The 12,950-nt window shown below is 42.8% G+C and overlaps 1 protein-coding gene, 1 long non-coding RNA gene and 1 pseudogene across 2 annotated transcripts in view; 2 read left to right on the plus strand and 1 right to left on the minus strand.

Moving 5' to 3' along the window:
- The window catches only part of LOC139027573 (uncharacterized), a 102,334-nt gene that overhangs the window by 82,074 nt on the left and 7,310 nt on the right, over window positions 1-12,950 (plus strand). The window lies entirely within an intron of this gene.
- LOC139027572 (metallothionein B) lies at window positions 527-1,668 on the minus strand. The gene is made up of 3 exons (XM_070443027.1): window positions 1,554-1,668; window positions 1,380-1,445; window positions 527-735 (listed from the first exon to the last, which is right to left on the minus strand). Exons 1-3 carry the CDS (start codon window positions 1,576-1,578, stop codon window positions 644-646), a joined length of 183 nt encoding a protein of 60 aa, XP_070299128.1. The 5' UTR covers window positions 1,579-1,668; the 3' UTR covers window positions 527-643.
- On the plus strand, window positions 7,089-7,807 carry LOC111960981 (BBSome complex member BBS2-like; annotated as a pseudogene).

Genomic DNA, 12,950 nt, shown 5'->3' on the forward strand with positions numbered 1-12,950 from the left:
GGTTGACAAGCTGAATGCCCCGAGCTCTGTTTAAACTACCAGCACACAGCTCGGACACCCATGCCACAAGACATGCTTAAAGGTCTTAAAATCCTGAAGACTATGGGAGGCACACAGTATTACATAGAACAGTCCACATCAGGTAACTGATGCAAGCAGTAAGATCAGATTAAAAACTAATAATTCACCTTACGGAACAGCAGGTAATGTTAAGACATGCTAGCACACACGGTTTAGTGTAATACATTTTGTATGTGTAACGCTATTTACTGTTCTCTTGTTTGATGTAAGAGCCTTAGTGTTTGGACCCCAAGAACAGCTAATGGGGATCTGTTAAGAATTCAATTTTGTATTTAGACAAATTGCCAGTACAAAAAATAAAATCTTAAATGGAAACCTATGGTTAACTATGTGAATCCCCCACTTTTAATTTGGGAGGGAATCAAGAAACATGTAGACATCGGAAGGTAACTAAACATTGTGTTGTTGCCCACCCCCAGTAACCCAAATGAAAGTCAAACTTGAATAAGTTATATGCAATTTATTTTCTTACATTTAACAGACAAAGTACTAAATCTAGGCTCAAGATGGTACAACCAATTTCGTAGGGAATGACTGCATTGTCACGGTCATGCACCAGGCCTCACTGACAGCAGCTGGTATCGCAGGTCTTGCCCTTGCACACACAGCCTGAAGCACATTTACTGCAGTCGGAAGGACAGCAGGGGCAGCAACCTGATGGGACAAAAACAATCGATTATTGATGACCAATGACAGACTATTGACCAATGACAGACAAACCCATTAATAAGGCTCTAAGATGAGTTGTCAACTTGTCTCCCCAGTTGTGGTCAACTTAATCAAAGCCTTCCTTGTTCAGAGTCCTCTTGAAGAGCCTAATTAGGCTACCAGGTGTTCATAACTAAGTGGGAAGATGGTATTGACCAACCATGCTTTGAACTCATTGAGAAACACATGTTCTAATGGCCAACAGTGTCAACCATCAAGTACAGCCATCATGCTGGTAAACAAACGATAGTATTAAAAAATTACATTTCTTTTTATAAGTTGTGCAGTTGAATTTCTGCCGAAATTGCAGTTATCAAGTCATTTCCTTAGGTGAAGCCAGCATGAGAGAGAAGTCGGCGCTCAGAACATGACGAGTTTCCCCCACTAGTAATTACCAGTTGGGGGCGTTCAGGTGGATTTCTCGCCAGTTGTATGTGGTAAATTACCTTCCCACTTGTTTATCACATAGGGTGCCCAGCCCGTCCTCCCCATTTAACGTGCCACCAGACACCATTGAGATGAGATTGGGTAAATACCTTCATGGGCAATCTGAAGTGCTATTTACAACGTAACAAAACCAAAAAACTTACTTTTCTTACAACTGGTGCATGCGCAGTTGGAACACTTGCAGGATCCACCGCAGTTGCAAGAGCCAGCTACAAATAGACAGTTGCGTTAATAGATAATCAAAATGACAGGTAATTGGTTTTCGAATAAATAGGCCTACATTATGATTATATTAATCAATATACATGAAAACTTACTTTTAGAGCATTCACAAGGATCCATTTTTTCAGTTTTTGATCGCGATTATTTTTCCAAATGAAGTATTTCAGCTTAATTTCACTGTTGAGTTGTAAGCTTTAAATTTCTCTTTGGCGAAGCACCGTTTTTATAGCGTCAGGACAGACGGGTGCCGTGTGCAAAACAGTCTCGCGTTCAGACGCTCAGGGTTTGCACCCGGGTTATTTCATTATACTGCGCGAAAATAATCAAGGAAGAGTTTCCTATTGTTTCCAAATTCCATAGCCTGTTACATAACCTGATTACCACGTTGATCATCGATTAATTAAGGCTACACCCTTATTTATTTAAATATACAAACATTTATTGGGATCTTTTTTGTTTTTAGGAATGCCTTCAATAACCCCCAGGGTCTGGAGTGTTGTAATCAATCAAGCCATTATATTGTTATTTTACAGGCACGATCTAAATGTAATGTTCAAATTCATGATGATTTTAATTGTTATATACTATAATCTAATCTAGACATAGGCCTATAGATTAGAATGCGAAAAGTTAATATAATTATATTACTTGTCGGGAAGAATTTGAATAGGCCTAGTGTATTTGGAAATATATATTAAAACTACGATTTACAAATCACTACATTGTTGACTGGTTTTCGGTTGGACAGTCATCGTTACCGTGCACAGTGCACACGGTACGCAAATTATTAAACGGTTCAGTTGTCACTTTTTCGGGAGTGGTGTTGTCATTGGTGCTGTGTTGAGAGCTTCCAGTCCCGTGCTTCCTTTATCTGCACACGAGCTGTGCTCATGAGCAACATTCGAATGTGAATGAATCACTTTGCGCATGTCGACTGAGTGTTAGTATTTTTCTAGAATATCTTGCCTGAGTAAATGAGCTGTGTCATACCACAAACATTGTGCGACGTGATAAGAATAGTCACCGTCAGCAGCCAGACCTACAATTAATTACAAATGACAGTTAAGAAAACAAAAACAATGATGCATTCAGAACTATTCTACAAGCTTTTCATAAATACTTTCATCTTCCATCATGTATATATATAAAACAAATTTACCCTAATAAGAATCATGATCAATACAGAAATATATTTTAAACTCCATGAACGATGATGACTTCAAAGCACTTGTTTGGTACTGTGGAATAATGTGTTCGCGACAAAGTAACTTGAGCAGCTTTGAGTGATAAGTGAAGTCATTTGCAATATATATTTTTTTATTTTTTTTAAATAACTGCCTTTGCATGGTTGTAGCTAGCTAGCTAACCCAGAAACATTGACAGTTAAAGGTCGAGGACTTCGGTAAGATATCGTCTCGCTTTATCAAATGGGCTAACTATATGAAATGCTTTGTATGTTCTGTCGACATATCTCATGTATCGTTGCATATGGAAATGGGGGAATAAATATACCTARCTATAGTAAGTAGTGAACGTCGTTATCTCTGATGAGTTACAATCGCTGACTGTCTTGTGGATGTGTTCATTTGGGAAAGATAATTACTGAAATGTTGCACTCTATTATTAACAATATTTTAATTAGTCATAGCTATGCCATCTATCTAGGTATCTGTTTATCTTTGTTGGYTATTTTCGAAGGCTAGGAGGAGCCAATGCAATGAACATGGAACGCCGGGACACCCAGCGGGCGCCTGGAGTAAGCCGTTTCAAAATCAAATGTTATTTACCGAGTACAACAGGTGTAGTAGACCTTACCGTGAAATGTTTACTTACAAGCCCTTAACCAACAATTCAGTTCAAGAAATATAGTTAAGAAAATATTTACGAAATAAACTAAAGTAAAAAATWAAAAGTCACACAATAACAATAAAGAGGCTATGTACAGGGGGAACCGGTACCGGGTAAATGTGCAGTGGTGCAGGTTAGTCGATGTAATTTGTACATGTAGGTAGGGGTAAAGTGACTATGCATAGATAGTCAACAGTGAGTAGCAGCAGTGTAAAAACAAAGTTTATGAGGGTAGTTTGCAAGTGGATGCAACATGCATGCATCTCCAGCAGTGATGATTAGATTTCATACTCACCTCAGAACAAGCATCCAGTAGAACAAACTCACAATATGTACTGTGATTGGTTATTTTTGTTTTAGTATTGTGCCACCATTTTGGTGCCTACAGTGCCTTCGCAAATAATTCAGACCCCTTGACTTTTTCCAAATTTTATTAGGTTACAGCCTTATTCTAAAATGGATTCAATAGTTTTTTTCATCCTCAATCTACACACAATACCCCATAATGACAAAGCAAAAACAGGTTTAGAAAGTTTTGCTAATTTATACAAATTTAAAAATGGAAATATCACATTTACATTAGTATTCAGACCCTTTACTCAGTACATTGTTGAAGCACCTTTGGCAGCGATTGCAGCCTTGAGTCTTCTTGGGTATGACGCTACAAGCTGGGCACACCTCTATTTGGGGAGTTTCTCCCATTCTTCTCTGCAGATCCTCTCAAGCTCTGTCAGGTTGGATGGRGAGTGTTGYTGCACAGCTATTTTTAGGTCTCTCCAGAGATGTCTGATCGGGTTCAAGTCCGGGTTCTGGCAGGGCCACTCAAGGACATTCAGAGACTTGTCCTGAATCATTGGAAGGTGAACCTTCACCCCAGTCTGAGGTCCTGAGCACTCTGGAGCAGGTGTTCATCAAGGATCTCTCTGTACTCTGCTCTGTTCATCTTTGCCTCAATCCTGACTGGTCTCCCAGTTCCTGCCGCTGAAAACATCCCCACGGCGTGATGCTACCACCACCATGCTTCACCATAGGGATGGTGCCAGGTTTCCTCCAGACACGACGCTTGGCAATCATGCCAAAGAGTTCAATCTTGGTTTCATCAGACAAGATAATCTTGTTTCTCATGGTCTGAGAGTCTTTAGGTGCCTTTTGGCAAACTCCAAGCGGGCTGTCATGTGCTTTTTTACTGARGAGTGGCTTCCATCTGGCCACTCTAGCACAAAGGTCTGATTGGTGGAGTKCTGCAGAGAGGGTTGTCTTTCTGGAAGTTTCTGCCATCTCCACAGAGGAACTCTGGAGCTCTGTCAGAGTGACCATCAGGTTCTTGGTCACCTCCCTGACCAAGGCACTTCTCCCACGATTGCTCAGTTTGGCCGGGCGGTCAGCTCTAGGAAGAGTCTTGGTGGTTCCAAACTTYTTCCATTTAWGAATGATTTTTGGTACCCTTCTCCAGATCTGTGCCTCGACACAATCTTGTCTCTGAGCTCTACTGACAATTCCTTCACCCTCATGGSGTGGTWTTTGTTCTGACATGCACTGTCAACTGTGAGACCTTATATAGACAGGTGTGTGCCTTTCCAAATCATGTCATATCAATTGAATTTACAACAGGTGGACTCCAATCAAGTTGTGGAAACATCTCAAGGAATATCAATKGAAACAGGATGCACCTGAGCTCAATTTYGARTCTCAAAGCAAAGAGTCTGAATACTTATCTAAATTAGGTATTTCAGTTTTTTTATTTTTAATACATTTGAAAAAAATTCTAAAAACCTGTTTTCACTTTTCGTTATGGGGTATTGTGTGTAGGCACTCACCCTCAAGATGAACCATAAAATAAACCCTTGCATGGTTACAATGGGCAAGTTTAAAGGGATCCACCCATGCCTCACTGCAGTCACACAATCAGGGAAGGTATGGCCTCGCCCAGTTCCCTTTGGTAGTTGCCATTTACATGTATGCATGAAGCTTGATGCATCGTAATATAGCACTCCAGCTCAAGTAATTCAATCTTCTCTCTTCTATTAGGTGTTCATCCATAACCCTCACATGTGTGGCCAGTGGCAGGCAGCCTACCGTCTAAGCCAGAGTGCCCAGGACTCAGACATCTCTTTGCTCAACATCAACCAGGCATTGAGCTGCTTGACAGCTGGTACTCGAGGACCCAACACCACTGGAGACACGCTCCTCGTGGGCACCCAGACAAACCTGGCCTATGATGTACACGAAATTGCTGACATCTTCAACAGAGAGGTGAGCCAAGGACTGGACAGGAAGCAATGATACAACATAATCATGCTTCTGTTGTAGTAGTATTACATAATAATAACGTTTTGCAAATAATGATGCTATTTCCTTTCCTCTAGGTGACAGATGGGGACAATGCCATCGCTTTAGGGAAATTGGCGAATATTGAGTCCCCCCTCACCATCATCGGAGGAAACTGTGCCTTACAAGGATTTGACTGTGAGGGGAACGACCAGTTCTGGACGGTATGGATTGTGTTCCTCTTCATCATGTGAACTGTTGTCTAACATTGAAATAGGAATAGTTTTACCACAATTAAGGAMATTATATGTTTGTTTGTTTGTCTGGGTTCCTTTTCAGGACACGGGGGATAATGTCCGGTCATTGGTTCTCTGTGTTTTTACTGGCAATTGAAAAAATGAGGTGACATTTTATTTAGCAGAAGTTTCATCCAAAGATGAAAGCAAGTACTTTGCAATGTATAGCTAGACGACTTTAAATGTTGTTATTACATAAATATACTAGATCCTAAAATGGGTAATATACTGTGTATATTTTATTTTGTCAGGTCTTTGCAGCTTCTTGTCAGATCAGAGGACTTTGACATTAGGGTATACAGATGCACAATTGCATCCTGTCGGGCTGTATCACTGCCTGGTACGGCAACTGCACCGCCCACAACCGCAAAGCTTTCCAGAGGGTGGTGTGGTATGCCCAACGCATTCCCGGGGGRAAACTTCCTGCCCTCCTGGACACCTACAGCACCCGATGCCATAGGAAGGCCAAAAAGATCATCAACCACMCSAGCCACTGCCTGTTCACCCCGCTATCATCCAGAAAGCGAGGTCAGTACAGGTGYATCAAAGCTGGGACCGAGAGACTAAAAAACATCTTCTATCGCAAGGCCATCAGACTGCTAAACAGCCATTACTAGCACATCAGAGGYAGATGCCTATAGACATAGATTAGGAATCACAGGCCACTTTAATGAAATGAAACACTAGCCCTTTAATAATGTTAGATATTACTTGTTAGATATTACTGCACTGTCGGAGCTAGAAGCACAAGCATTTCTCTACACCCGCAATAACTATCTGCTAAACACATGTGACCAATAAATTTGATTTGATTTTGATCAAAGAAGATGAACTTGTGAAAATGAGGTATAGCTCATATTACATACCTAGAGTTGTGTTTCTGCAGCTATTTGATGTTTAAAACTTAAACAAATCTTGCTGTGTATAGTACAGAAAATGTCAGCAAAGAGAGGATGTGTGCTGATTGTTCTCTCTTTGTATCTTTCAGAAGGTTACCTCCCTCTGTCATAAGCATGGCAGCAGGTTTGCTTATGCACTGGCCAATGGAACAGTGCAGTGCACTGGCCAATGACCACACTGCYCACTACTGGATAATCAAGGTACTGCAAGTTTTGAATGGGTGGAATATTAGTTTCCTTCTTAATGCATCCCTGTCACTTTACACAAAACGTATTGAATTTGAATCAGCATTATGTTTAAAGATGTGCCAATAACTGTCCCACTTTCCCTCTGCAGTCTAAGAACCATGCAATGAGCRTTCATGTATTTGACCTTAATGCTGACGGTGTTGTAGAACTCATCAAGGGCTGGTCCAATGGAAAGGTAAACCACCTTGATGTGTCAGTCAACAATCAATTTAGGGCAATTGAGAAGACCTATTTGTTAAAATGAGTACAGAACCAATCAAGGAGAGTCTTCAAAGTCCTCTAATCCTTCACTTTGTCACATTGCCTAGGACTGGTTGACACTTGGCACCAGCCTTTCCTCCAAGTGTAAGGAATGTTGTAAGGCCCCTTGACTTCACCTTAATTTACAGATTGATGCACGGAGCGATCGAAACAGGTGAAGTCATCTTCAAAGACATCTTCTCGTCCTCTGTGGCTGGAGTGGTGGAGAGGGACTATCGCATGGATGGACAGATCCAGCTCATCTGTACCTCTGTGGAGGGAGAAGGTAAAGACATGAGTAACACTACTAGTACTTCGTATAGGCCTAGTTTATTTGTGTGTATTCTCTCAGAATTTGTCTTTGACATCCAATGTGTTGTGTGCTGGTTGTCAGTGCGTGGCTACCTGCCTGCCAGTAAGGAGATGAAGGGGAACCTGATGGACTCCAGTGTGGAGCAGGATSTGATCCGAGAGTTGAGCCAACTCAGGCAGAACCTGCTACTGGAACTACGCAACTATAAGGAGAATGCCAAGGTTTCTAAGAWCTAGGGCTGACCCCATTTAGTCCACTGGTCGATAGGCTGTTGGTCGACCGAGATTTTGTTTGTCGAGCTGTGGCAACCATATTTAAAAAATGTATGGCACACGAGACACCTGTCTGATTCACGCCTTTCTGAGCAGACTAATCCATTGCAGGCCGCGGGAATGGTACACCAGTACCAGTAGTACATTTAGCCTACTATTMATTTCCATAATTTCTCATCTACATTGTTTGTTTAATTACGGTCATTTCTGTTGTCATTGTAGGAGTGGAAATGTTGTCTGCAGAGCGCCCAACGTAGGCTACACTTGTGAGAAAAAAGTTTGGGTTTATTTAATTCCATTTATGAGTTGTCAATGTATTATTTGTCTTGTTTGGAGTGCTCCTGTCAATCTTGAGTAAAGACACACACCTGATTACACATAGAAGTAGGCCTAGGATACCTGGCCTGCGTGCAAATGTAGGCCTATGTGCCCATTTGGGGATCTCATACTATTTATGATAGTCTTAACTCACCATTACTGTGGAGCTTCTCAAAGTCATTTTTTCTTCGCCTCAAACAGCAAGTAAATTAAGTCTGTTTTTTACATCCATTGAGAAGGACAATCGTTCCTCAACGTAGCCTATTAGAAACATCTTTCCAGCTCTCTCCCTTTCCATAACTACTCAGCATGAAAGGGGAAAAAATGTCATTAAATATGCCTATCTGATTAATTCTTATCCATTCCGCAAATAGCCTACAGCTGTGTCTGTCCGGAGCTCACTGGAGCAGGAAACTCTGAGGGCCCAGAATATTTTATACAATGTTGCAAGTTTGCTCGCCTCATGCTGGATCAAGTTAATAGTTGACACAATGTGTCAAGTTCCTTGTAGACAGGCCATGCGTAGCCAATGTGATTCATAGGATATTTATTTTTATCAGGATATTTTCTACCTGCAATGTTTTTATTTGTTGGCTTTATATAGGCTACTTTTACATATTGGCAATAGAAGTTACTTTTAGATTTGTATCATTTTCATAGAATTTTGATTAACCAAATGATATTGATTTACTATAAATGAAATGAAACTGTTCTGGTTAGGTGATATTGATCTCTGGCTCCCTCTTTAGTCATTTTATGTCTTCATTTTTAATTGCAGTGCTTWAAGCATCAGACAGGCTCAGTAGTCTATATATAGTTGATTTTATTCAAACATAGGGTGTGTCTATATATATTTTAACATTTCGACCAATCGATTGGTCAAAAGAACAGACGACTCTCCTTCGACCAACATTTATTTTAGTCGGGGACAGCCCTACTAAGAACAGACACTGACGAACACTTTCACAGAATCAACTATGAGGATAAAGCTACAACCAAACACACGTTTACATTTATATATACACACTGAAACTCTCTGAAGTAACTAATATTAGAAGAAAATGATAAAGCCCACATGTACAATCAAACACGCACACCTCAGACAAACATTCCCAGACCTATCAGTTACTGTACTCTGAGGAGAACATTGATCCTCCCACTCTATGTACAAACATACACACGCATAGTGTTTGTACCTTAGTGTAAAGGACTGTGTGTCTTGTGTCTCTGGTAGCAGGCTGTCCCAGGGACTTCAGAAGGTGATACCCAGATGGGGGTGATATCAGCCAATACCCAGCTCTAGACTGCCCTCTGTCAGAGCTGCCACGGAGTCCCAGAGGGCACACATAGAGCTCAGCATCTCCACGCCCAATGGTAAACACCATCACCCCAAACAGATACCCTCCCTACTAACCACTAACACATTCATGCACTGTCATCAAAACACAGTAAGCAGCTCACCTACACAGCCCTAAAACCACACAGAAACTCACCATGCTGACCAAACTTCAGCCTGTCCCACATTGAACCCAATCACTCTCTCCACTCACCATCCTATAATCCAGAATGTGCAGCCTCATGTGGCTTGCTGTGGTAACTGAGTGGGCTGAGTACTGTCCTCTTGGATTTCCCCCTACAGAGACCATCATTAGAGCCGTGCTGATTTTYGCTGAGGAAATTTTCGAGGGTGAAAGTCATGTGGTACACCCCAGTGCCCAGAATTGGTCTGGTTGTATCCGTGTTCACATCATTCCTCCCAAAGATATCCTTGTGGATCTACACATCAAAGCTTTTGTTGGCGGCAAGAGCAGGTACACATATTTTAATTATGAACGAGACAGCTGAGTCCTTTGCATAGATGTGTTAGTGAAGTGATTTGCCAGTGAAATTCACACTTTAAAACAACCAATCATTGATTTTGACTATCAATTACTTTCCAACTTTGTAAGTTTAGCAGTACTTTAGCTCTGTCTAATGACAACAATAAATCGTTTTGTAATTTGAATGTGCTTATTCTTTCTCTTCCTTTTCCTCCAGYGTTCAGTTCCACGTCTTTGAGATCATGCGTCAGCTGCCTGGCTTCTCCATGTATGATCTTAATGTTGATCCTGAGGTATCTCAACCTACTGGGAAAGTCACCTTCGCCAGGCCACAGAGAGTAAGCACATTCATTCTTTGTATCTCTCTCTCTCTTACTCTAACTTACACACACACACTTCCATGTGCTGTCACGCTCCTCTACAGACTCTTCCAAGCCCCTCTGGCATTCTGCTTCACAGTAATGTTAACTGTTATTACAGAAAATCTGTATTCTCGTCTTTAGGTCGTCATGTGGCTGAACCAGATCTTCCTCCTACCGGAGGGCATTGATACCCCAGTTGTGACGTTCAACTTTCTGCGCCGTGGGCAGAGGTATGTCTACATGTGTTAACACACATCTTCGTGCACAGGAGATCTGTAGTATTTCAAAATGGCCCCTTCAGTGGTTCTTTGYTTTCCAATCAGATCACACTAATCACAGACGACATAGACCTACAGGCARAGGCAGACTTYCCCACGTACTTTGGGAAGCTGCGGACCACCATGACTGAGGTGAACAAACCTGTTCTCACACAACCCACCTCAACTTTCACACCAATAGCATTTCTCTCGTTACCAACCTCACAACACCTTTGATATCGCTTTATTTTTGTGTAGTTGGCCTAACATTTCAATGTTCTTTTTCAGTCGACTCGGTTCGACGTYTCACTATGGGACACACCCACTTTTACGGGTCATTGGTTGAAGCCTTATTCAATCAAACCTAACAGGCCATTCAGAGCTTTGTKGGTGTATGCCCCTCGTGTCTATATAACATCCTGCACTGCTCTGGTTTCCTATTTCTTTGCATCATCACAAGTCTATTTGGGTACTAGCTCATTAAGCAACGTTCTTCAGAAAACTAGCTCTCAACWTAACTTTTCTTTCCTGGTGGGTTACCACCCCACCATGGAGAATTGGGTGGCTTATTTTCTATTTTCAGGAATTCTGAAATCTTCAGCTTCACTTTACAGAGTGAAAATACCTTAGTTAGCTTGTTAGCAGCACTTYTTGTCGTTGGCTAGCTACAGTACATCTGTTGCCTGGCCTTGTTAGCTAGCTTGCTCCACTGCTTTAGCATCCCGCTAATTGCAGGTTCCCACAAATTTAAGCTACTTATACCTGGGGTCTCTAGCTCTCTGTCGGATTCCACCGTTCGGAGCTAGCTAGCTAAACTTTTGAATGTCTTGGCTGTGTAGTGTGCTAACGGATCCGCTGGTGTTTTAGCTAGAATCCTTTGGGCTAAACCCTCATTCGATTTGTTTGGCTAGCACGAGCGGTGCTGTTTCTTCAGTGTGTTACCCCACCATTGAAGCACCATCCCTTTTACCTTCCCCTGTGAATGATAGCCCAGCCGTTCGTTCTACCTCGAGTTATTTGGTTTACACACCGAGTCGGCACTTGGTATCTCATGCGACGGCTCGGCTAGCTGGCTATCGTCACTCAGGTGAAGATTGCGGGCATTACAATTGCGAGCATTACATGTCCGGGACAGATTCCCATCCACTCTGTAATACTTGGCTAGGCGTCGAACACGCCATGGAGGCTCTCGTCGACCCCACTAGTTGTGTGCATTGCGCTCAGATGGGCTCCGGTGGCCTAAGACGTAGAGCCAAGTACATGGAAAGTATTGCCCAGGCCTCGTCCTTGCTCGAAGACGACTCTGTTGACAATGAAGTCCCTGAGGAGGGAGAAGCTACCGCCTCTGTCTGAGGCGGACCTTAATTCTGATGAATCCGGAAGTGAGGACGACAGCATGTCTCTTGCCGCATCAGCCTCTCTAACCAGGAGATGGATTACGCCCCTGAATAATTTCTCCCCTCTACTCAGTTTGTGCTACCCAGCCAGACTGCAGAGGTAGGACATGAGTCAATAACTGACCTCTCCTTCTTCGAGGCAATCAGATGCACTGCAACCAAATTTGATGTTGAGTATTCAACGCCTCCCACACCTTACAAGAAGACTAGTGTAACGGATGTGAAATGGCTAGCTAGTTAGCGGGTACGCGCTAATAGCATTTCAATCGGTTACGTCACTTGCTCTGAGACCTGAAGTAGGGTTTCCCCTTGCTCTGCAAGGGCCGCGGCCTTTGTGGAGCGATGGGTAACGATGCTTCGTGGGTGTCAGTTGTTGATGTGTGCAGAGGGTCCCTGGTTCGCGCCTGTGTCGGGGCGAGGGGACGGTTTAAAGTTATACTGTTACACTAGGATGGATGGAATCTCCTCTCAGAGTAATTCTACATCCGTCTGACAGCGTGTACCAGCCTTCCTAGACTGTCTGGCGTTGTTGGAGTCTTCCTGGGTGTGCCCCTCAAGTCACCTTCTCCTGTGACTGGCTACCCCTACTTGGATATGCACAACATGGAGTCGTCGGGATGGCTCAGCCCGCCTCCCGTGGAGCCATCCCTGGCTGAGCTCCTCTTCCTCTGCCCCCAAGCTCGCTCATCCCAATGATCGCTTCACCGCGTCCATGTATGAGAGGATCTACCGATCTGCATCTCAGGTGGGGCGCTCCGTGAACGCTGCTGCCCTCCTCTCCATATACATGGCGGTACAGAGTGCGCAATCTCTGTCCGGTCTCCAAGCCACTTTCCTCATCATGGGATTTGGCACTGGTTCTGGATGAACTTACAGGCAATCACTTTGAATCCCTGGAGACAGTGGAWCTTAAGACTCTGTCATATAAAACAGCCCAGTTGCTCGCCTTGGCT

Source organism: Salvelinus sp. IW2-2015, linkage group LG4q.1:29, assembly GCF_002910315.2.
Source record: "Salvelinus sp. IW2-2015 linkage group LG4q.1:29, ASM291031v2, whole genome shotgun sequence".
Classification (NCBI taxonomy): Eukaryota; Metazoa; Chordata; class Actinopteri; order Salmoniformes; family Salmonidae; genus Salvelinus; species Salvelinus sp. IW2-2015.